We start from the raw sequence: 25573 nt of genomic DNA, 5'->3' as shown, positions 1-25573 counted from the left end.
GCCAATATTAACGACGATATTCAAAGAAATTATTTTTTTATTTTCACGAGCCAATCATTAACTGATTATGACGAATGATACTGCCGATAACAATAATGACACTAAAATTTACTATTTAAAACGTATCATTTATTTATATAACTTTTAAAATAAGTGATTTGGTGAATTGTAGCTTTTTTTCTTGTTGACCAGTCAATAATTTCAAACTTCCAAGCAACTGTACTAGGAATGTACATAATTCATCATACATCAGGAAGGTCAAAAGCTTTGGAAATGGGATTCAAAGCTTAATTTTGCTAAATCTGCTTGAAATCTTTTGGGAGAGAAATTGGGTTTTCGTAAGTTAGAAAAATATAAATATGTTTATTTTTGTACTTTTTAGCTCCTGCAATATTGAATAATTGTATTAGATTTTAACTGAATTTAAAATTAAATTTATGAGAGATAAAACTTTTTCAATGTTCTCTTCTTCATTTATAAAACTCAAAATATTATTTAAGTGTATTTAGATCTCGATAAAAAATATTTATATGATAAGCGGTAAGATCAAATTTAGATCTGATTAATATAATACTAAAATTATACATGCATAATTAAGTCTAACTCAAGAATATATTTCTTAAATTCTATTCAACCAGATCCAACTCAATAAATTAATGATTAAAATACTTTTACTTTATTATGTAAATTGTATTATATTGAAGATATTTTTTATCGATTTATATCTTTTATATAAGAAAATTAAAAAAATTGTATATACATAATCTTCAACATTTATACTTTACCATAGGAAATCTTTTTATTTTTTATATCAATTTTCTATAAAAATATTTATTCAAATAATGGCAGAACCAAAAAAATTATAAAGAGAAATTGTATATTTTTATAAGACCTAAAATGTAATTTCACAATTTTAATAGCTTATATATTTACAATTCTTCAAAAGATTAAATTGAAATTTATCATTTTGGGAGAGGGCAATGTTTAATTTTTCCATTTACTCACATAAAATTATACAAAACTTAAAGGATTAAAATTAAATTTCACATTTTAGAGGCACAGGTGCCCGTCAACCCCCTCCCGCCATCCCATTCGTAACATGAATGTGATATATTATAATTATACTTAGTATATAAAAATTAAAATTTATATGACTTATACATTTAAAAAGCCTTAAAACCACAATCACTTATTTAAAATTCCATCTCATCAAAAAATACCAATTAATTAAATATAAAATAAACTCTGCTATTCTTTTTCCTTCCCAACTCATAAATTAAAGAATAATGCACTTCAACGCACTCCAACTCACGTCCTCCTATATTGACAACAATGTTCATATCAATTGAACTAAGACTCAATCGATTAATCATTAAATAGTTATAATGCATGCACAACATAGAATCTTAACAATCCTGACCAGACAAACGAGTTAAAAATCATCAACCATCATTAGCCAGACAGTTTTGAAAGCTCAACAATGGACACCATACATTTAGAATAGAAATAAAAGAATATGCGTCTGCTGTTGGTTTTTGTTTTTTTTTTTTTTCCTCTAACCAAAACATAATTGCGATGTGAAGTGGTATACAAAAAAAGATAATCTAAGAGAGAAAGGGGAAAGAGCAAAAACATAACAAAACATATTCAACAAACATAATACTATGTTTGTCATTACAAGATACACACACACACATACATAACAATGATAATCCGCAACTGCAGTGAAATTACTCTGCTCTGAAGGCGCCTTCAATGTATTTACAGTGTTCCATGCGAACTGATAAGGAATCTGCGAATTCACAGATCTTATTTCCTCCAAAATGGGAAGCAACAGCCCTGGGGGAAATGAAGAAATACAGAATTAAACGTTTATATATATCTGATTTTCAGAAACGACAATTGAACTGCTTGATGAGGTTCCCGAACAATGTACCTTTGCACTGTTGTTAGTGGGTTTCCGATTGCGGCCAGTGTTGTATGGAGATTGCTGACCAGGCATGCCTGGTACCCTGCCTCCATTGTTCCGCTCTTCTCGCACCTGATTAAAAATGTGAGTGTAGCCATCAGCGGATGACGGGTTATTCTCATCCCAGTCACCGAATTTTGGAACAGCAGCAGCTTTATCAGGCTGTCACACCAGAAACCAGATTATTAGCAACAAGCCTAAGTCACAAAGAGCGAGACAGACATAATGCATTATCAATTCCAAGGAACATGTAATCATGATCTAAGATAGCGAAGACTTTCATGAAGGAAGGGCCATGTAGGCTGCCAATCATAAAGACTTTCAAGTTGTTGATAAGCTATGCATATGAGGGGAATAAGAAAGATGATTACACTTTCATCGCCTTTACTTGGCCTCAATTTGGATCTCCCAGGAGTACCATGGCTGCTATCATACGAAGTCTTTCCTTCCCACGCAGGTGATGCCATGCTACCCCTCCCTGTTCCCCGTGCAGGGTGGAGTGGTGATTTATCTATGCTGTTTTCAGATCCAATACTTGTTCTCGTGGAACGTTTCTGGGCTTCCCCGGAACTTACTCCACGACCATAACGAGAAGGTGTAGAGTCTCCAGAAGCTCTGCGGTTGACATTCTCGTGACGTGCTGGAGAGTCAGCATATTGTCTGAGGTCACCTTCTTCCCTGCTCCTTCCTCGTTCGTGTCCCCTTCTTGCAGGTCCATGTCCTATTGGTTCATCCGATTCTGATTTTGGTCGTGAAGCAGGGGGAGCTCTAGTCGGAGCTCCGTAATCTTGATGTAATTCCGGACTCTCTTGGGGATCGTTTGGGTTCACAATCTTTCCTCCATTGCGACCCTGACGTGCCTTATCGAAATAAGCTGTGTAAGGAACATTACCTTCACTCTCCCAATTGCCAAACTTGGGTACATGAGAACGTTGCTGCAATGGCAACAAAAGCTCGTTACAGATAAAACACAAACAAAATTCCCCTCCATCAACAATGAGGATTAAGTTTAGCAGATCAGAGATGGGGCAAAAACAAAATCTTTACACTTTATCACCTCCAAACGAATCAAACAAGGAAATAGTGAAGTAGTTCAATTGAAAAGGGAGGCTGGAAACAATATTATTATTGCTTCAAAGAAATCAAACAAAAATTTTTCTTTACTGATGAATGTAATCAATTGTATTACAATTATTGGGTTTTCTTTTTTTTTTAATTCAATCAATTTTCGAATCAAGCCGGCCATTCATGGAACCTTAGGTTGAACAGACATACAAGGTCAACCAATTCATCTTCCATGGGGGAATTCAATATAATTGAGGAAACCAAATGAGCACTAAAGAAAGCTAGCATTCCAACATGAACTTATTAGGCATGAGAATTAAGTAATCTAATCATGATTCTTCATACGATTCCAAAAGAGTTTTAGTCACAAACAAATTATAGAAGATCGGAGGAGATCGAGAATACGAAAAGTGAACAGTAACATGGCTTAAAAGTTAAAACCACAGACTCCATAATTCTCGGCGTTCTTTTTGTCTTTGGCAAATTTTCTCAGGAAACAAACAGAAGCATAGCGAAAACTAAACCAAAGCAAAAACAACAAACGAAAGAGAAAGAAAAGGAGATTAAAAGGAGAAAAAAGAAACTTACTGCCATTTATCTCTCGAGCAAACTTGAGAAAGAAAACCCAGAAATCCACAAAATAACCCAAAAAAGAAAAAAAAATCAGTTTCTTTTGGTAATCAAACGAATTACAAACAAAAACCCAAAAAAGTTCTACGACCAAAAGAACCTTTCAACACAAATTCAAAGACAAAAAGAGAGAGAAATAAGGGAGAGAGATGAAGAGAGCTTTAAAGAGAGAGAGAGAGGGGGAATATCAACCATTGACCGGCGCCACCGGTAATGTTTGACCATTCTCCCCCCTCTCTCTCTGTAAAAATCTATGCTTCCTCTCATTTTCAGATGTCTCTCTCAAAGTCTCTAAAAACCAAGTCGCCGTAGGTTCACTATCTTCCAATTTCGATTTCTATTTTTCTTTTAACAATATTATAATTATTTTTCACTCCTTCCACGCCAAATGTAACAAAGATTCCAAGATCACTGCTGTCATTCGAGACGGGAAGGTATAAATTTGGTGCTGCAGGTAGCACTCCTTATGTAATGATTCTTTAAAGGGTTAATTCCATTAAAACACCATCCAACTATAGCATAAATTTTAAATTGATCCTTTAAAAGTTTTAATTAATTCTTCAAAGTATCACTATCCTATCAATAATATTCTTCCATAGTTCAAATGTATATTTAAAACTTGTTAAGATTTTTAATTTCTAAACGAATAATTAGGTTGACAGAAGGGCTTAATTTGTATGATATTTATATTTTATGGGCTGAATTAAAATATTTTAAAATTTGAAGACTAATATAAATTTTAAATCATAATTTAAAGACATATCATGCAATTAACTCTTATCCTAAATTTAATTATATTTATGTTATAAATTAATAAAAGAATTTTTTTTCTCCTTCATACTAAGGCCCCCTTTGGATGCAATTGATCCCTGCATTCAGATTTCAAGCCAAAATTTACTCCAACTGAAAAGTGGCTCAGTTTAGCTTTCATTGGAGATGTGTTTAGATAACACTCTAGTTTCAAATTCTAAAGGAATTGGAGTCCTAAATTCTACTCGGAAAACTAAAACCCCATTGAAAGTAAAAAAAATCCGCTTTACCCATTTCGTTTGCATTCATTTTAATATTTATTTTAACATAAATTTTAATGATTATTATTTAAAATAAATATAATTTTTTTCTATATATAAATATCATTTAATAAGTTTTAATGACTATTATTTAACATAAATATAATTTTGATATATATAATTAATATATAATTAATATATTTTTATTAATCAATGTAAATAAAATTTAGTTATCTATTATATTTAAATACATATTTTAATCTAATATTCTTATAATAGTCATTTCATATTCTCACATCATCGCTATAGTTGTGTTTGAATCCAAACACACACTCTATCGTTGTTTCAAATTTCATTACTACAGTATCGAATCTCATTATCACTGTTATTTTTAACTTCACTGGAAATAAAACACATCAGCCATCCAAACTAAGCCTAAAAATGACAATAAAAAAGATAATTTTTTTACCCTAATCTCGTCCTAATTTTTATACATTCTGCTCCAACACCATCATGAACTCCATTTTATTTAAAATTTTCTCCCTCAATCTTTTCATTTAAAAATTTGAGTAAAACAGGAGAGGAGCAAATTATTCGTAATCCAAACTCCGAGGGGGTAAGTGGGAAAATTCCCCAAGGTATTAAAATTAACGCGAAGAAATTCAAATTAAGCCCAAACTGAGTCTTATATTTAACGCCGTTACAGTTAGTGGCGGCTGACTTGTTCATAATAACAGCTGGGAATTCGCCTTTCCCTACGGTTAATTATAATGTTATTATTTTTTTAAAAAATTTCATTTGTCGGCTTATGTCCAGACATTCCAGATTCTCTATTTCTCTTCTGGGTATTTATACCTTTTCAAAATATTGCTTAATTTAGTTTTTTTTTCCTTTTTTAAACTAAATTTTCAATTTAATCCTTGTTTAAGGCTTAAGCCTTCATTTTTTTATATATTTCTTAAAATAAGCACATGTCCACTTCTAGATTTTTATTTCATAATAATATTAGTATGGTTTCACCCACGCTTCGCATTGGGTTAATTATTTATTTATTAATTAAATTATAGTGTAAATTTTAAATATTATAAATTATTTTAAAATTTTGTACTCTTCAGTATATTTGAAATTTAATCTCTATAATTTTACTTTTAGGAATTTAGTCTCTTTACTTTTCGAGTTTAAAAAGTTAAATCCATTTGTTAACATTGTTAAAAAAGTTTTGCATTGGTGTGGTATTTTGAGAAGAAAACAAAAAACTTCGTTCCTATGTAGGAAAAGAATAACACTGTAACGAACTTAAATTTACTAAAGAATTTTAATGGTACTAACAATTTTTAAAATTTCATATCATCATTTTAATTAGAATAAAGTATTTAAACTAACTAATTGTAATACCCCTCACTCGACTCGATTGTCAAACCCGAGTTACGGGATGCTACAGCAAACATCAAAATATTCACACACAATTTATAACATTGAATTCAATTTAAATCATTAACTTAATTCAAATTCGTGCATAATAGAAGTTATTAGTAACACAGGGACTAAATCAAGCATACAAACATAGTTCAATAGATTCGAACATGATTAAGGACCAATCTGAAAACTTTTAAACCTTTGGAACTAGGTATCAATACTTGACCATATGAACAATTTTAAAACAAACAGAATGTCATTTAGGAAAAAAAAATTAGTCTCTCTACTTATCAAATTTAAAAAGTTAGGTCAATTTGTTAATATTATTAAAAAAAATTTTGCGTCGATGTGGCATTTTGAGAAGAATAAAAGACTTCGTACCCCATGTAGGAAAAAAATAACAATGTAATGAACTTGAATTTAATAAAGAAATTTAACAGTACTAACAAATTTTAAATTTTCACATCATCGTTTTAATTAGAATAAAGTATTTAGACTAACTAATGATATTATAAAAGCTAATATTAAATATTAAATCTCAAATTTGAGCGAAATATAATGATTAAATTGAAATTTACCCATTCTTATAATCTAAAAATAAAGGATTGAAATTGAAATTTATTCTTATAATCTAATAAATAAAGGGATTGAAATTGAAATTTACTCATGATGTTAGAGCCTACCTTTTATATATATTTGTATAGATATCATAGATTAGATTTTAATGTGAACTTAAAAACAAAATTTTCTTTGCAATTGGAAGTTAATTTTTTACAAATAAATATATTTTAAACTTTTTTTTATCTTGACAAACTTTCTTCAGCCATTTGAGGAGGTGAGAAGTTAGAAAAAAATTTAGGGTTAAAATTAAATTGTAATTTTTATAATAGTGAAAATATAATTTTATTATTTTAATAGTTTATATATTTATAATTTTAAAATATTAAATTAAAATTTTATTATTTTAGAGGGTTAAAATATAAATTTATTTTTATTAATTTAAAATTATAAAAATTTAAAAGACTTAAATAGTCAGTCCCTAACTACCCCTACATTTGAGAATAATGGAAGTTAAATTAATCAATGCGATTATTATATAAACTCTATTATTGGTAAAATTTCAGTTTCCTTAAAAAAATAACGGGAAGAATTAAAATTAGTCTGGTTTCAGAAAATATCATTTTTTAAATTATGAAAATAAGTCGAATTTTGAAATTTTATAGGAATGGGTTGGTTTTGGTAAAACCCTTCCAGCATTTTTGAAATTTTATAGGAATGGGTTGGTTTTGGTAAAACCCTTCCAGCATTTTCAAAATTTCGGTTTATTTCCGTAATTTTTCTTTTAAATGACATGTTTTGGTATTTCGGCCTTAAAATTATTTTCTACGCAAATTAATATTGTAATCGGCCTCGTCATAAAATTTTAATTAATCTATTTTATTTGTTATATAAATTTCCAAATTATATAAATTATTTTTAAAAATAGTTTTGATTCATTATTTTTTCAAACATATTATTTATACTAAATCTTATCACACCCATAATGTGAATAAACGAAAATATTTTATATTAAAAAATATTTATAAAAATATTATTTTAATGTTTTCACAGTTGGGCTCGTGTCGAGTTGGTTCGTGATCAACCATTTTATATATGTTATAGATAAAACTATACGGTAAAGTTTGTTTGGATTTTACTTTATGAAATATTTTCACTCGAGAAATAATGTTGAATTAATCTTATGGATAAAATACAAGAATAATCACCCAACTATTCAAACTATTATATTTTGGCCATTAAACTATTAATTTTTTTCGTTTCAGTCACTCTTCTGTTAGTTACCTAACAGAACTCTAACGCGGGCTTTGCTTTGTTGGCCTAATAACAAATTTAGTTCTTTAATATTTACAAATTCCATCAATTCGATTCTAAATATAAAAAATTTAATAAATTTAGCCCTCAATATTTACAAGATTTGTCTTTTGGTCCTATTTATAAAAAATTAAAAAAATCTTAAATTTTAAAAAGTAAATATAAATGATAAAATAAAAATATTTAAAAAGTAAATATAAAAATATTTTAAAGGCTTTTTGACTTTCAACAATATCTTCTACTTTGTTATTTCTTTCGTTCAATTGACAAAGTTAGAAATATCAAATGTCATTACCTTGACTTACAATCTCTCCAATACTTTAGCTAGAAATAATAAAGACACGAGAATGCTAAAGCTTGGAAAGAGTAAGGCCGTAGGAGTTGGTGTCGTCAACCCAATCATTTTTGAGTTTATAAAATTGTTAATTTTGAGCTTCTTTGGGGGGTTTTAATTTGAACTAGATTGACAAATTTTGTAAACATTAAGAGCTAAAATTGTCAATTTTTTTAGATTTATGATCAAGTTGATAAAATTATTTAAACATTAGAGGTATAAATTTATTATTATGCCAATAAAAAAAGCCCACTTTAGATTTTCATTACTAAGTTAACGGAAAGAGTGACAAAAATATTTAATTTCAAAAAATTGAATGGCTAAATTGAAAAATGAATAATTAGGTGAACAAGATAGAACAAACCAAATAGTTAGATGACTATTGTTATACTTTACCCTAATTTTATATGAAGAACGTTGAGAAATTTTATTAAAATTTTTAACATGTAATTTTTAAAAGCAATGTATTTAATAAATATATATTTAAGACATTGAAAATATGACTAAGTTTAGTCGTGGAAAGAAAAATATTTAAGTTTTTTATTAAAAATAAAAATAATGTGAGCATTGTGTATCGATCTGCAGAGGCGAATCCAAAGCGCTTGCAGGGCTTCGACCCCCCTAAAATAAAAAATTATTATTTTAACCCTTTAGAAAATTTTAAAATTTTAAATCAGTAAAGATAAAATTACACTTTGACCTCCAAAAATTATGAAAATTTAATTTAATTTAATTTTTTAAAATTTATAAAAATATAAACTATTAAAAATTAAAACTTCATTTCACCCCCAAAAAAATTCTCTAGCTTCGCCCCTGTTGATCTGATGATCAGGGCGTTCATCACTTCAAGTGTGACTTGAGTTCGAGTCACACTAATTACATTATTGTTAGAGCTTTATCCTCCTTTATAATTCAAAATATATATATTTTATAAAACAATACATTAATTTTACTTAATTCACATTTTATCTATCAAACATTAATTTATGTTATTAAATAATAAAAAAAAAGGAGAGAGAGAGAGACGTAACTGTTTTAAAAAAGCTTAGTAATCTTCATTTATGTTGCAAGCTGTTTTGGAGAAAGGGTGGTTGATGTGACTTGTCCGCATTGCCAGACTTTTTCCGTTGATTGTACTACTGCAATTATTATTCATTTAATATCAACATAAGCTGTTTTGGCCAAAATTAAGCGTATATCTCGGTTTAAAAGAAAAAGTAGGGTTTTTTCTTGAAAAATAATGAAACAGATCGATTATAGGGAGAGAACGTATAACGTATAAATGAGTCTTGTAGGATGCTTTAAGTGAAGCGGCATAAGGCCGATAAAAAACGCACCATGTATGTAGGATGCATTTTTGAGTGACGTGGAGAAGAAAAGGTGAAAATGCGTCTTATAAAATCACCAGTGCAAGTTGTAGGGAGTATATCATCTGTTATTAACAATGATATGTAAAAACTCAATATTACTTATGGATTGCCCGCTAGTGTAACTTGATAGCATGCCCACATAACTGTTTCCAACATAGAACTTCGATGTTCCGAAGTTGAAATCAAAGGCACTCATAGGATGTCGGGTCGGCGTCTCTAAGTTCGAGCTACCAACTAACCTCGACTGTATGCCAAAGTTGTAATCGATGGTTGAAATGGATGAATGTGTTCCCGTCGATGATTACAGTATTTCCCGATACGAGCTTTGTAATAACGTTGTGAAATCACCGCACAACCATGTGGTTGAACTTTCTACTTCCTATTCCAGAAATAAAATTATTTGAATTGTTGTTGAACTTGAACCACCTTCTACAACGTCGACAACTTGGGTATATAACTCTAGTATAACATTTCCACCAGAGCAATGCATATCGAGCATTGCTTTGACTTTTATGTCGTCTTTGAGCTCAAATGTATCATATCTAACAAGGCTCATTGACGTTAGATATCTATATTTCAAGCTCGAAATTTTCCTCCAACTTGAAGTTAGTAATTTCCTTCTAATTTTTGACCGAAGCTCATTCATCAATTTTATGCATTTATTGAAAGCAAATTTTGTAAATTGGGTTGATATAAAAACTACCCTAATGTCAATTTCCCGAATTTCACTGTCGTAATAAATAACGACTCTAATTCGTCTACTCATCTTCGCCAAAAAAATTTGTTTCACATGTTTAAAACAAAAACATTATACACAAAAGTAAGTATTCATTAACCAAATTCAAACAATGACACTTACTTGAACTAATTTACTTTGTTGGATCAATTTTTGAACTTCGGATTTTTAACATCAACAATCTTCCCCTTGTGCAAATCTTCTGCTTGAAATTTAACTATAAAAACCTCTTCACATCAATATTCATTTTATAGGAAACTCTACTCTCGAATATGAAACATAATTTCAAATTGTTGGAAAAGATTGGACATGACAAGTAAAAAAAAATGCTTCTAACATCGTACAAGTGGTTTTTTGAAATTTTTTTGAGGATTCTTATGGTGCCACGAAAAGATATGATGTAAGTTTTATCCTGAGATTCTCAAGTTTCAGAAACTTATCCCGAGATTCTTGGTTTTTTCAGAATTAAAATTGGCACAGGGCAATGCAAAAACGGTACATCACTTGAAAGTGTGTCCTACAATGTACGTTTTTGCCTTCTCTCTCCAAAATCGACCTATTTCTCTAATTTTTAATTTTTCTTTTATATCGACATATATACCTAACTTTGTCAAATTTTCACTTGAATGTAGTAAAAATTGTAATTTATTATCAAAATATATATTCTAAAATATATTTATAAAAAATACAATTCAATACTCAAAAGAAAAGTACTGCAAAATACAATACGTAGGATCTCGACATTAGTGAGTATTATGGCTAGTTTGACATTACTATTAATTGAGAAGTGTTTTTGAAAAGCTCAATTTGAAAAAAAAAAAATGCTTTTGCAAAGTGTTATGGGAAAAGAGACGTGAAAATGTGTAGTTTGTGTGTTTGACATTGCTGTAAAAAATCGCAATGGAAAGTTAAAATTTTCATTTTAGACGTAATATTGAGAATTAAAAAATTAATTTAAACCATACTTAAATAATTTAATATAATTATACATAAAATATATTTTAAATACTTTCCAATAATTAATAAGCTATTTGTAAATTTAATTATATATGAAATATATTAAAATTTTAAATATGATAATAAATCATATTTAAATAATATAATATAATGATACATAACATATTTAAATTAATCTTAATTTTTAAATATATTTTAAATAGTTAATATAAATAAGGATATTTTAATTATTTACACTTCAAAACGCAAAAGTCAAAAGTCAAAAGTCAAAAACACATAGGCTCTAACTTTTGTGTCTATGTGAAAAAGTGCTTTTCCACTAAACTTTCAACCCAAAAGCCAGTATTTGGCATGACTTACATGTTTGAAAAGTATTTTTCACCTCTAAAAGCATTTTCGAATGATAAATAAGTTAAAATATGGCATAAATCTTTATATTTTTAAAAATTAATTTAAATTTATATATATATTTTTGAAGAATTTAACACTTGTACTTTTTAATTTATAAAATTTAGGTTCAACTATTAATATTATTAAATTTTTAGTTAAATTTAAGTTCATTATAACATCAATTTTTAATTATCTGCTACCAAGTGAGTTTATTTTTACAAGATATCACCCCAACAAATTTAACAAAAAAATACAATATTAATAATTGGATCTAAATTTTAAAATCTAAAAATAAAAAGACTAAACTCTTAAAAATAAAAATATAAGAATTAAATTTTAAATAATAAAAAATATGACATATTTTAATCAAACAAATATTATTTCCAAATTTTCTTTGAAAATGAAATAATTTAATCTAAATAAAAGGAATAAAATTATTCTATATTACTTATTGAAACCTATGGTTATACAGTATAAAGTCCACAGGCGAAGGTAATTTTTTTAAATTATAAAAAAAATAAAATCTTAATTAATCGCAACATAATTAATACGATTCAAACTCAAATTATATTTATAACAATGAATACTTTAATCATCATGTCAATTCAATGTTTGACGGGTGAAGGTAATTTTTGGCACACTGTTAGAGGCTTGAACTATACATCCTTACATTTATTTTCTTTCTTTTCAAAAGGGAGTGTAAATTTTTTAATATAAATATTATCACACGTGACTCGTTAAATATTACCATTCAAATTATATTCAGGATAACAGATTTTTTTATACATAAAAAATAAAAATTGTTTGACTAAGAATTAAAATTATTACTGTTTTAAATAAATTTTTTATAAATAAATTATAAATAAGGCTGGCTTGTTTGACAGAATGCCACTTGCTCCACTTTACAGCCCACACATTCGTGTCGTGCACTTATTTATTTAAAAAATTCTAATAAATTATTTAAACATCTTATTTTTTTAACAATGTATTTAGATTTGTTCATAGATTAGGTTGGATATGTGTTAAATTTAGGTTCGAGCCTAACATGAAAATGCATCTAAAATTTTAGTTAAACTCAGTTCAGATAAAAAATATTAAACTAAAGTCGACATGTTACATTCATATTAAATTTCTTTTATATAAAAATAAAATTAAAAATATAATACATCAAATACACTAAAAATATTAAAATAAATATTTTCCTAACAAATTGAAAATACATTAAAAGAATCTTTATATTTAAATAGCACTAAGATAATTACAACATAATAAGTAAATGTCTATATAATAATAGTAAAATTAACAATAAAATAAGAATTATACAATATTTAAACAATTATAATAGCAAAACCACAACAATCGAATAAGGGAAAAAATTTAGGCAGATTCAGGATGAGTCAAACCTAGTCAACAAAATTTAATAAGAGATTCGCCTCGTTTAGAAAACATATCTTATTTTTTATCTAAACTCATTTTTCATACTTATATTTTACTTAAATCCCTCACTTTTCGAGCAGAGCTTTCAAACCCGAACAAGTGACCCAACTCATAATAAGTCTAATATAAATAATGTTATTATTTAATTTTTAATGATTTAATAAAAAAACCATGATAAACAAATTTCCAAAAATCATTGCAATGAAAATTATATATAAATAAAAACGAAAAAGTAAATACTACAAAAGTTGATAGAATTTATTTTCTTACATTTCATTTAAAAACAGAACATGATGGCAATTTGTTGGCAGACATGAGAGGGGTTGTCTGAATTTTGACAACCATTTTTGTTTGGATTTTTATTACATCTATTGTTTTAGGTTTAGAAATGTTCTCGTAATCAAATCACATCAGCCGGTTAATTTTATTCACTTAGAAAATACACGTCCAACCCAATTTAAACGGTGACGTATTATCGAAATTAATCAGAACCGAAAAGCGAAAATAGGGAAAACCGGTTTAAAATAATTACAATAGGAAAGTTAATTAATGGCTGGAGTTAATCTAGCACCAACCTAATTGATAAATAATTTAAAAGTGATTTTTATAAAATAAATTATATTATAATGATAATTTTGTTTTTATATTTTATATAAAATAAATAAAAATTCACTGTAATATAACTTAAATCTAAAATATTATAAATTTTAGACATTAAATGTTATTATTTCAATCAAAATTTTAAATAAAATTTTAATAAATAATATTTTACTTTTTTATTTATGTCATAAATGTGTCATATAACAACAAAAATTATTTTATAGACAATTCCACTACATCATCCATAGTCCTCTTTCAATTATTTAATGATATTTCAACAATTTTTTCATGTCATTGACACGTAATATTGATATTTTTTTTAAGTTGAACCCAAACTTTAAACTCAAACTCCAAACCCAAACTCTGAACTCAAGTTTAGGCTTAAAAGTTCGATTTTAAGGTTTGAGTTCAAGATAAAAAAAGATACAAAAATTACGTATCAATGACATGAAAATAATTACTAAAATGTCATTAAATAATTCATAATAACCATAAACTTACCTGAAATTTGTTTGAATTGGACTCATAGCCAACTTATAAGGTTTACGCAGAACCCATTGCGTTACTGTTGCCTTACTTTTATTTTCCATGTTTTCTCACAAGGAAACTATTATAATTAAATTATGACGTAGATTCTACGTGAATAAAAAATAAAATATATTTATTAAAAGCTGATTAAAATTTAAATGATATTTTAATTGAACTTGTTAAAAAATATAAAAATATAAAAATATAAGAAGACAAAATACACCATTGATAATATTTGTTACCTTTTAAAAATATGTCTTTTTAGTCATTTTTCAAATGATTCAGTGTCTGATTGATTTGTGAGACTAACTTAACTAATTACCTAAACGTAAAGTAGATAGATGAGCTAATGCAATGCAAATTGTTTAGGACAATTATTTTATACATTGATAGTGTAATTAAAGAATCATACAAGCGAGATTAAAAATCTGCCAAACACCTTTAAATCAGATGGATTATCTTGACATAGTTTACTTTTATTCGTAATGGTGTGCAATTTCGTATAAAAAGGCTCTTTTAGGGAAATTTGGTTCAAAGAATATCAAATGTCCAAGTAATTTGGGATTCCAAAATGATATTTTCCCATTTATATTTAAAATACTACATTTAGACGATAATTTTACATTCTCAATAGTGTTAAAATTTCAAAATTTCAAGAGTAATCTCAATACCACGTTTTTGTAATATAATGTAAGATTATCATGAAAATTCAAGGGTTTAGAAATTTTTATCTAAAATTTAACAATCTCTTTATAAGTTTTGATGATATCTGTTCTTTTTGACACAATACCTAAAATTACCTATAGCTCTTCCCCGCCTCTTAAATAAGAGGATGATGCGTTTCAGCGTACTCAAACCCACGTCTTCTTGCACTGACAACAATGTCTATACCGATCGAGTTAAGACTAGACCGGTAACCCTTTAACTAAATGATTAACACTTTAAACTAACTAGTAGTATAAAAATAGAGAAATTAAATCTAAAATTTAACCAAAAACCAGAATAGAGCTATGTGTAAATTGTAATGCAAGCAAGCGAGAAGTTGGAGAAAGACAGCAAAGACATATAGAGACACTTGGATTCTTGAAATGGCGAATGCGTAATTCAATCCGCCCAGTAGTTTTACTACCGCTGCCTGCATTTCAATTGGTTTGGTCATTGGATTGGTGGTACTACCTAACTTTGTCAATGCGTGAATATAGGGAAGCTTTACTTTTCTCAGATCTACAATTACCATAATCTCCAATCTCCCAATTCTTTCAAATTCATCTACAATGTGTTTTTTTAAGGCAAAAGGGTCCATTTCTTTTAGTTTTTATTTAGTTTGAAATTAATTTTTTGGTATAATAACTTATTTAACTCTTTAACTTTATAGACATTTCTCTAGTCAAATTTTTTTAAACTTTTAAAACTTATATTTTTGTTAAATTATCCTAAAATAAATGAAAATGTTAAGGCGTTTTAACTTTACTAACTTTGCACATACATGAATCATGTGGATGACACGTCAACATTTATTTAATATTTTAAAATTTTAAATTCAAAAATTATAAAAACATTTTAATATTTTTAAAATTTAAAAATTAATTAAATATTAACATATTATTTACGTAACAATCCACATATGTCGCACCATAAAAAATATAAATTTAAAAATTAAAAATTCAAGAGTTGGAAAAAAAGTCATTCAGCCCTTTTTTTTTTTTTTTTTTTAAGACACTGCCTTACTATAATTTATGTTTTAACCTAAAATATTGTCTTTCTTTTCATGCTCGCCTTTGCCTAAAAAGCAAGTCCATTAGCAGCATACCACACTCCATTAATAATCCCAATGCTTGGTCCCTTTAACTTACATGAATCAATCTACTTAGCTGTGTGAAGTTTCTTGAAAAGAGCTTCTTGCTTTTTACATTTAGGGCTAAATGTATACATCTTTTAGCCTTAAACCCTCCTTTTCCAAACAAAATTCCTACTTCACTGAAGTGGGTTTTTTGAGAAACTAAAACCCAATTACCAGAATCAAAGATTCCTACTAGTTTCTTGCTGAGTTCCAGATTAAGCTATCTCTTTTTCTTTTTTTTGGTTCATTTTGAGAGTTTGGGGAGGCAGGATGATTCAGTTGTTGTTTTTGGTCCTTTTTGCGGAGGGTGCAATGGCGTTCCTTCTATTGGTAAAGATTGGGCCTTTGAGAGAGCTTGTGATAAAGAGCATAGATCAATTAAAGATGGGGAAAGGTCCAGCTACTGTGAAAACTATTGCAGGTACTATGTCTGTGATTCTTTTATCCAGTCTGATGAGCATTGTTAAGATCCAGAACAAGGGTGCAAAGCTTGGAACCATGTCACCTATGGATCAGGTTCTTTGGAGGACACACTTGCTTGAAGCTTCACTCATCGGTATCACTCTGCTCTTCATTTTTTCATGCCTCTTCTGGTTCATGCACATGTTAGTAACTTAGTAGTTTATGCACTGTCTGTTGAATTATTTGCCTTTATTTAGCGTCTACTAACTACATTGTTGTTGGGTACCTTTGACTTTAAGCTTGTGCTTCATTAGTTAAGCTTATGTTTTCTACGAATTTCCTAAGTTTTGGATTGTAAATAGGTTCCGATCAGGCTCGACTCCAGATTTAGCCAGACCGCAATGTGGCTATTCGATACCTAATACTGGAAGGTCTCCGACCGAAACAAGATTGGCCTAACTCAAAATGTTTTAGTTAGTAGAAACTTTATCTAGGCAATTGACAAAACTGAAAACTGAACTCCTAAAATCTAATGAACCCCAGAAAGGACTCTGGAAATCCTCAAAATGTTGATGTCGAAACTTAGAGAGAAAAATTTGCAGCCAAAGACAACTGCAGGGCATATAGGCGAGACTGACCACCGTTGAATAGTTTGAGTTGTCTCTCTGCATTGGGAAAAACATTCTTAATCACGAAATCTGGTGTACATAAGCTGTAAACTAATTACATTTAACAATTAGACTCATTATGTTGATTTCTTCAATTTGGAGTGCTTTAATCTTTTAATGTGATTTTTGTAAGTGGCACTAAAAGAAGAGTTAGTACTTAGTAGTCTTGAACTCAATTCTGTATGTCAGCTTAGATAATCGCTGGTACATGATGCATCATATGCTGTTCAAGCAGTAACCAAGTACTTCAACAGTCTATTTGCTTTTTGAAGTCTGTGATAGAAAATGGTCTATTTGCTTGATAAGTCATTAGGGCATTTTGGTTAATGAAACTGAACCTATATTAATAGTCGGAGATGTGGATTTGAACTCAAGACCTTTTGGAGGTTAGGTGTGGCTAGCTTCATGCTGCTACCTTGGCCTCCTCCATTCTTATATTTTGTATCTTGGTCTTGCAAATATTTGGTTATTTCAGTCTTATGTAGTTTGTTCTTCTCTTCATCCCTTGTGCCCACGAACCCACATATGCACCAATGAAGTATCATTTCTGTTTGTTCCCATACCAAGAATCTCTTGCTGGATCTTTTAATCAGTTTACTGTTGTCTAGATTTAATTGAGTCATCAGGAATTTGAGAAATTCACGGAGTGATAATTGTTGGCTTTCCAGAGGAAAATTGGAGTATCCAAAACTCTACAATTATGAACTTAACGCTATTATCCGTTGGTACATTCTACAAATAACACAAGATACATAATCCAGCATTGCTGCTTTTGTGGAGCATATAGAATTTGAAGCAGTTGGGTTAAATAAGCTTATGCCTGTAACATAGCTAACAGGACTTTTCTCACTATGAGCTCTACCAGGTCTTGTAGCTAGTATGCTCTACCAGCATGAACACTTTTGTGACTAATTGTTAATTCCTGATTAACTATGTAAAGGTTATACATACAGTGGATATCAAATTAAAGTTCGGATGTCTCATAATGAAACCCTTGCTTGAAATTAAACTGTTTTAAGCTTTATTACCATGCAATGAAAGTAGAGTTCAAGGTGTTTGCAGGAGTTTTCTCAAAATTAACTCAATTGTTTTTGGTTGAAAAAATAGATGACTTTTCTCTTGATATATCAGAACGGCATGTGACATCCATTAATACGAGACCAAGATGGGGATTTTGTATTGTATTGATTAGCAAATGGTCCTTTATTAACATTACAAGGTTGTATGCTACATATTGTAAACAAACATATTATAGTTTGTTAAGTGGTCAATAATAAAACCTGAATGACATAAATACATAATAGATACTAAGGATTTTGGCTAGTCTTTACGGCATGGTACATTTTGAATGTTAGTGATTTTTCTGACAAAAGCTTTAGTATGTTTCTAAAAGTTGAATCTTTTCCATTAGCATCTGTGAATTTCAGTTTGTAGCTATTGCTGATCCTAAAGTGAAGAGAATTGCTTAATCATTGATCATAAACTGAATAAGCTTCATGCCTGTAATTTCGAGTGAAATGATTTTTCTATTTCTATCCCTTTAATGGTATTGATGTGTATTTGTGCTGTCTGAACTTGATCTTGTAGGTTTTACTCTATTTCTCGGTTTCATAATTGATCGCATGCACCATTATATTAAAAAACTTATTGGGTTGAGGAGTAGGGTGGGATCTTCTAAAGAGGAAGCTGAACGTATAGAGAAAGAGAGAATACAGCTTAAAGAAAAAGACGACAAAGCCTCCAAGGAGATAAAGCTACTGAAAGAAGAAATCTCTACTTTATCAGAGAATTTGAAGAAGCTGAAATCAGAATCTGAAGAGAAAGACAAGAAGATCAAAACTGCCGAAGCGCACGTTGCTTCTCTACAAAAACAATCCGCGGATTTGCTACTCGAATATGATCGTTTATTAGAAGATAACCAAAATCTTCAGAATCAAGCTTTAGGGTACAAAAGTTGAGGCAAATTTGAAGGGGTCAGATAAAAAAGAAATGTGTTTAGGGTACTGATTAGGCTTCTGCATTGTTGAAATAACTGAAGTTAACTTTATTAAGAATGATTTAATTTAATGATCAGAAGCTAGTTAAAGAAGCAATCATCCTTATATGATCATATAAGGAACCCCATCATTTGACTATGAAACTCATCTCACGGTCTAAATTATCCAATACGGTTGCTATAGCTTTATATTCATGGTGGCTTTTATCTCCCATAAGGAAAGCATGGAGCTTCCCATTCACATCCAATACACTGTATCCAGGTACTTTCCTCTTCCCCGAGTCTTTCATGAGTTTCTTTACAACAGCAACTTCATCCCACATGTTTCCCATGGCGAAGAAGTTCGAGACCAGCGCATGAATTCCCAAGTCGTCTGGATTTAACTCGAGGACTTTCTTTGCTGCCATTTCCCCCATTGACAACTTCCCGTGATTACGGCAGCCAGACAGGAGAGCAACCCACACAGCCACCCCGGGTTTGTTGTTCATAGACCCTATTAGTTTATAAGCTTCTTCCACAAGTCCCGCACGAGCTAAAAGATCGACCATACAAGCGTAGTGCTTCTCAGTTGGTGGGATACCATATTCATTTACCATGAGATTAAACCAGTATCGACCTTCGTTAACCATTCCCGAGTGGCTGAGAGCTGAGAGAAGTGACGCAAAAGTTGCACGATCAGGTTTTAAGTTCATTTTTGTCATCTGGAGGAAGAGTGATAGAGCTCTCTTCCCATGCCCATGTACTCCGTAGCTAGCAATCATTGCATTCCAAGAGATTATATCTTTAGAAACTATCCGATCGAAGAGTGCATGGGCGTATGAAAGCGATCCACATTTCGCATACATGTCAATCATTGCTGTGCCAGAAACTGGTTCCAAATCAAGCCTTCTAGTGATACATCCATGTATGGATTTACCCAATTTTAACAACCCGCATTGCGAACATGCCAGAAGAGCACCCACAAGGGACATTGAGTCCGGCTTAAATCCACAACCCTGCATCTGTACCAACAACTCCAGTGCATTCCTAGCAAAGCCATTTTGAGCTAAGCCAGATATCAATGCACCCCAAGAAATATCATTCTTTGTTGGCATCTTGAAGACATGCAAAGCATATTCCAAGTATCCATTCTTAGCATACATATCAACAAGGCTAGTCTGAACCACGACGTCCATGGAAAAACCTTTCCTAACCATATATCCATGAATTGTACGTCCCAACTTCGAGTCCCCGAGATTTACGGATGCTTGAATCAACCCCAACATCATAACATTATCTCCTTCCATCCCTTCCATTTGCATTTTTCTATACGAATCAATGGCCTCACTTGCCCGTCCACTCTGCGCCAGCCCTGTTACCATAGTAGTCCAACAGACAAGATCCTTTCTTGGCATCCCGTTAAACACTACCATTGCCTCATCCATTTTCCCACATTTGACATACAAATTCAAAACGGAAGACGCCACAAACACATCCTTCTGATATCCGAAATCCACTGCTTTACGCCAAATCTCCTCCCCCATTTCCATGTCCATCAAGCTAACACAGGCCTTAATAGTCATGGTGAAAGTGGTGCTGTCAGGCTTAATGCCTTCCATAATCATCTGACGATACAAATCCAGAACTTCTTCTGGAAAACTTTTACGAGAATAGGCAAGGATCATTGCATTCCATGAATCTACCCTTCTATTAGACAATTTATCGAACACTTTGCGAGCTGACAATATATCACCAACTCGGGCATAAGATGCTATAAGATTGCCAACGGAGTTTTTATGGCCGGTTTGGATCATCAAGGCGTGAATTTTTGCTATGGGTTTCTTGTCTTTGCAGGCTAAGAGCAGAGGTTTAAGATGTTTTCGCCATTTAAGAGACTGCATTGCAAGTTAATCTATAGCCGTTGCATAGAAGACAACTGCAAAAGGAGCTGCACTCTAAAAATGGTATATATCACCAACTCGGGCATAAGATGCTATAAGATTGCCAACGGAGTTTTTATGGCCGGTTTGGATCATCAAGGCGAGAATTTTTGCTATGGGTTTCTTGTCTTTGCAGGCTAAGAGCAGAGGTTTAAGATGTTTTCGCCATTTAAGAGACTGCATTGCAAGTTAATCTATAGCCGTTGCATAGAAGACAACTGCAAAAGGAGCTGCACTCTAAAAATGGTATTGGATGAGACATAAAAAAGAGTAAAAGGAAAAAAAACCAAGCACTCGCCGTCTGTGGGAATCGAACCCACGACCACATGGTTAAAAGCCATGCGCTCTACCGGCTGAGCTAAGACGGCATACATTTTTCTCATTTAGTTGCTTATATTTGTTCGGTATATCTAACACAAGACCAACTTCAAAATTCCAGAGCGGTCTAAGTTAGTAATTTCCGAAAGCAAAGCAAAAGAAAGTGCAGCAGCAGCAGCTTCTACAGCAATGGCCGAAATCTCAGAAGCTCAAGACTCCGATTCCTCCAAATTACTCGACAGTGATAGTAAAGCACCACAACGACCCGATTCTGAACCCGAATTCGACCCCAAATTGATGCGTAAAAGCAAACCCGGATTGAAGCGCCTCTTTCTTACTTTCTCCGTCCTCTTCTCTTTCCTCCTTGGTTCGCCTCCACACCTCTGGCATAGCTTCATTTATAAATTCCCTTCTTTTTTTCCTTAATAAATAAACAAATCTTTAATTTAACTGCAGGTTTCCCATTCTTATGGAAATCAGTCGAAATCTACCGTTCTCCTCTGCCGTTTCGCGAAATCGACTCGCTCTCGACTCAGCTCCGATCCGACACTTTACTCTTTCCGCTCCATTTCCACGCCCTTTTCGTGGGATTCGATTCCGATCCGGATCGCCTCCGTCGGTCAATCCTCTCCGAAATTACAAAACTGACCTCTCAAAACCCTAAATGCTCGGACAACTACACTCTCTCCGTCACCGTGGACTTAGGTTCCCGTTGCCTCCGAGGCCCAACCTCGTCCCCACATTCGAGTTCTTACCAGTGCGGATCGGTCACCGCTGCTGCTTTTGTCCAGAACGATGACGTGGCGGTCGATGAGAGGTTGGCGTCGGTTTTTGGTGGGAAAACCAAGGAGTATAGTGTGGCGGTGGTGAAGGGTGGGAGTGAGAGAGCTGTTGTTGGGAAGTATAGGCACGCGTGGATGGTGGTTGGCGATGGCATCGATGTGGGGATGGCAGCGGTGAAGGTTGCGGAAGTGCTTGTCAAGGTGTTCATTAATGGAGGGAGAGAGGAAGGGTTGATCCGGAATGAGTTTATGCCTGTTGGAGCCGATGGAAAGATTGTTCTTTCCTTTAATATGCTCAATGCGGATCCCCATGATTGGGTTTATGATTGGTATGAGGCTTTTTCATGCTAACCTTTTCTCCTTTTTACTTTCTATAGATTTGATTAAGTTTTGAAAGCTTTGTTGGTCTTGTTTTGATTCTGTTTATGTTGAAAATCTTTAGTCCATGAAGTGTTTGACAGAATTATGCTAAACGAAACTCACTATAGTTAGAATGTTACAGTACTTACTGCACTTTGCTCATATGATATTTCCTTGTATCTCTGGTCTGCAGGGATTTTGAAAAGATTGATGATACCTTGTTAACCCCTATGATAGAGGCTTTGGGACCTGTGGCAAACATCAGTGTAGAGAGTCAGGTCAAGGGTCATCTTCTTCGTTTCAGTCTTATAGCTTATATTCTATTTTCTTCTGATTGGGATTTCATTGTTCTAATGTATAGGTTTTGTACCATACACCAAAGGCCTCATTCTCTTATTGGAATCAAAAGTTGGAGAGCTATGTCTTTAGCACCAAAGATCTTCCTTTCTTTGTATGCGTCTTTAAGTTTTTTTCTGTTCTGTTTTTGTAGATCATTGATAAAAGAATGCTGCATTTTAATTGGATTTATGTATGTTTCTGCAATTATTGCTTTCTGGCCACATGAAATGTCAGACATGGAAAATAATGGAACTTCTCATGGTTTTAACAGGTAAATTCCAATGAATGGCACTTGGATACTTCAATTGCAGCTGGTGGGCGATCAAAGATATTGCAATTTGCGGTGTATATTCTTTTGCTCAATACTTCCTTTATTTCTTAACTGTAATGATTGCATTTATTGAGTGATAGGATGTCTATAACCATATGGTTTCATCCTTTTGATGTATTTTTGGTTTAATATCCACTTTTGGCAAAGATGTTGGTTAAGAATCTCAGCCAGAGTTGATATTTGTGAGTTGTTTGCATGCCTCTTTTATTTTCTCAAGCTGTTCACTATTCTCTTTGTTGCCAGATATGTACCATCTGCAAAGGAATGCCCTCTTCTTCTCCAGCTTCCAAATGGAGAGATTTCTAAGACAAATGGCTTTATATCTCCAGTTAGTTTTCAAGCCTTTGCTATATTCTTGCCTTTCACCACTAATTATTCTGTGAGACGGGATATCTTATTTCTTCTCATGAAACCTTTTAGATGTGGGGAGGTGTTATTGTTTGGAATCCCCAAGGCTGTTTAAAGGATTCAGAATTCAAGCCCAGTGCCAAGAACATAATTCCCATACAGGTTAGGTGATACATAACTAATTCAACAAAAAAGTTGCTGTTCCTCGTAAACACACTTCCATTTACGTGCTGATGCAGTAAATTTCCAGAGAAATTATTATTTGGGACTGAAGTTCATAAATCAGTTCTGAACCATTTAATTTATGGATTTATTGCCATCCAGCTTGGACCATGTGAAAGAAGGGTATAATTGAATGATTAGAAGTACATGTTCTGTTATAGTAGCAGGTGGCTTCAGTTTAGTTTTCTGTAATTTGATGCATGAACATTCTTAAGCAGGACCTTGAGAATATGTTTGAAGTATTCATTGGGCAATTCCGGCAACTATTTGGTTTCAAATCTTTGAATGTTTACACGGGTGCATCAGGCGATTGGAACCTTCTGCCTAGTGAAAGAGGTTTTACCGAGTGGTAAGATAAAATCCTATGCAACTACCAAGCTATGCCTGATAGTTATATTTTGTAGTTCCAAAAAAATAATGGGTTAGACCAAAACCGATCTCAACTTTGTAGTGGTCTAATCAGCAAGCTTGTTCTTTGTGGTTGCTTAAGCCTTAACTTCCATCCAAATTTTCTTAAAGAATAAATATAGTATCATCTTGAGCGGTTATTCATTCTGTATATGTGGAGTTTTCTTAGTTTCACTTCTTGTCCAGGGAATTGGACGTCTTGTCACGGCAACACACGTGTTTTAATCTTCATTCATGTGCTACGACACTTGGATCTCTTTCAAGATTGGTATGTTGTCATTGGTTTTAAAGAAGGGACCATCTGATTCAATAAGACTTTTTGCAACCAATGACAAGTTTTAGTGCAGGTTCAATCACTGCCAAGGATGATTATCAAGGATGAGATAGGAAAACAGGTAAAATACTAAGTTGGACTACAATTGCATTTGTAACTCTCTTTGAAAATAACCACTGAACTATCGGTTTATGATTTTACGGTGGTGTCTTTGACCAGGTAAAGCTTTCTCTTGAAGCAGCAAAGCTGGCACTAAGTAATGCCTCTAGTGGAGTGTATGAATCTTCAGCTGGTATGTTCCTAGACTTACCTGTGTATTATCATTGTTCAACTGTATCCTAAAATAACTATCTGAACAATTTACATTCTGTGGTCAGCTTCATCCAGTCAGGCAAGGTCTCTGGCAGAGGATGCCTTTTTCGACCCATCTATTATGTCTGTCAGCTACTATTCTTTTGAGCACTGCTTTGCTGTCTACTCGGTTAGTCAAATGAAACTTTCACGTCTTTCTTGATCATATCATTAAACAGAAGTTGAAAATTTTCCTACCAAACTATGCTTTTTATCTATTGGATTCGAATTACAAGGCTCAACGGCTTTCCTTCTATTTGTGCAGCCATTCTTTTTGCCCGTTTCGATGCATGTTGTGCTTGCAGCCCTAAGAGAACTAAAAAGATATAAGCAAGAAAAGGCCAAGTACCTAGCTTGGAAGGCTAAAGCAAACACGGCAACATAAAGTGAATCAAAGATTGCCATAAAGCAAAGGCCCCAACTGCAAAAGGGAATATACTAAGCCATGGGGGATATTCAAGAAACAATTTGGGGACAGGGTCCGAAACACAATTTTTGCAGCCTTGTAACCCTACCAATTTACCTCATGCCTTATACCATAGAAAGCTTATCTAGAAGTGGTTGAATTTGGGACTATTTTTTATGAGTCCGTTTTGGCTATATGCCGACTGCTGTTTGATGCAAATGCAATGAATGTATTCTTTATATAATCCTTGGAGGTATTATGCTGACTTGACGTCTCGATATTCTTAAAGAGAGAA

General features: G+C 31.8%; 4 protein-coding genes and 1 non-coding gene across 5 annotated transcripts; 2 read left to right on the top strand and 3 right to left on the bottom strand.

The window, feature by feature from the left end:
• Positions 1-1432: 1432 nt before the first annotated feature.
• LOC108468889 (RPM1-interacting protein 4-like) lies at positions 1433-3933 on the bottom strand. The gene is made up of 4 exons (XM_017769760.2): positions 3623-3933; positions 2341-2904; positions 1937-2131; positions 1433-1839 (listed from the first exon to the last, which is right to left on the bottom strand). The coding sequence occupies exons 1-4, from the start codon at positions 3626-3628 to the stop codon at positions 1810-1812; spliced, it is 795 nt and encodes a 264-aa protein (XP_017625249.1). The 5' UTR covers positions 3629-3933; the 3' UTR covers positions 1433-1809.
• A 12125-nt stretch (positions 3934-16058) lies between these two features.
• On the top strand, positions 16059-19313 carry LOC108489912 (uncharacterized). Its single transcript, XM_017794654.2, has 2 exons — positions 16059-16710; positions 18812-19313. The coding sequence occupies exons 1-2, from the start codon at positions 16425-16427 to the stop codon at positions 19180-19182; spliced, it is 657 nt and encodes a 218-aa protein (XP_017650143.1). The 5' UTR covers positions 16059-16424; the 3' UTR covers positions 19183-19313.
• LOC108489907 (putative pentatricopeptide repeat-containing protein At3g25060, mitochondrial) lies at positions 19093-21100 on the bottom strand. The gene has a single exon (XM_017794641.2). It carries the CDS (start codon positions 21098-21100, stop codon positions 19349-19351), a length of 1752 nt encoding a protein of 583 aa, XP_017650130.1. The 3' UTR covers positions 19093-19348.
• Positions 21101-21409: 309 nt separating this feature from the next.
• Positions 21410-25522, top strand: LOC108489898 (uncharacterized). Its single transcript, XM_017794627.2, has 13 exons — positions 21410-21824; positions 21914-22568; positions 22793-22877; positions 22961-23050; positions 23210-23283; positions 23513-23597; positions 23690-23779; positions 24058-24188; positions 24434-24515; positions 24595-24642; positions 24741-24813; positions 24899-25002; positions 25138-25522. The coding sequence occupies exons 1-13, from the start codon at positions 21647-21649 to the stop codon at positions 25255-25257; spliced, it is 1815 nt and encodes a 604-aa protein (XP_017650116.1). The 5' UTR covers positions 21410-21646; the 3' UTR covers positions 25258-25522.
• On the bottom strand, positions 21435-21507 carry TRNAK-UUU (transfer RNA lysine (anticodon UUU)). The gene has a single exon. It is a non-coding gene; the product is annotated as a tRNA-Lys (tRNA).
• Positions 25523-25573: the final 51 nt, after the last annotated feature.

Source organism: Gossypium arboreum, chromosome 7 (genome assembly GCF_025698485.1).
Source record: "Gossypium arboreum isolate Shixiya-1 chromosome 7, ASM2569848v2, whole genome shotgun sequence".
In the NCBI taxonomy this organism is placed as follows: Eukaryota; Viridiplantae; Streptophyta; class Magnoliopsida; order Malvales; family Malvaceae; genus Gossypium; species Gossypium arboreum.
Note: the sequence above shows the minus strand (reverse complement) of the source record. Positions and strands in the feature narration are given on the sequence as shown.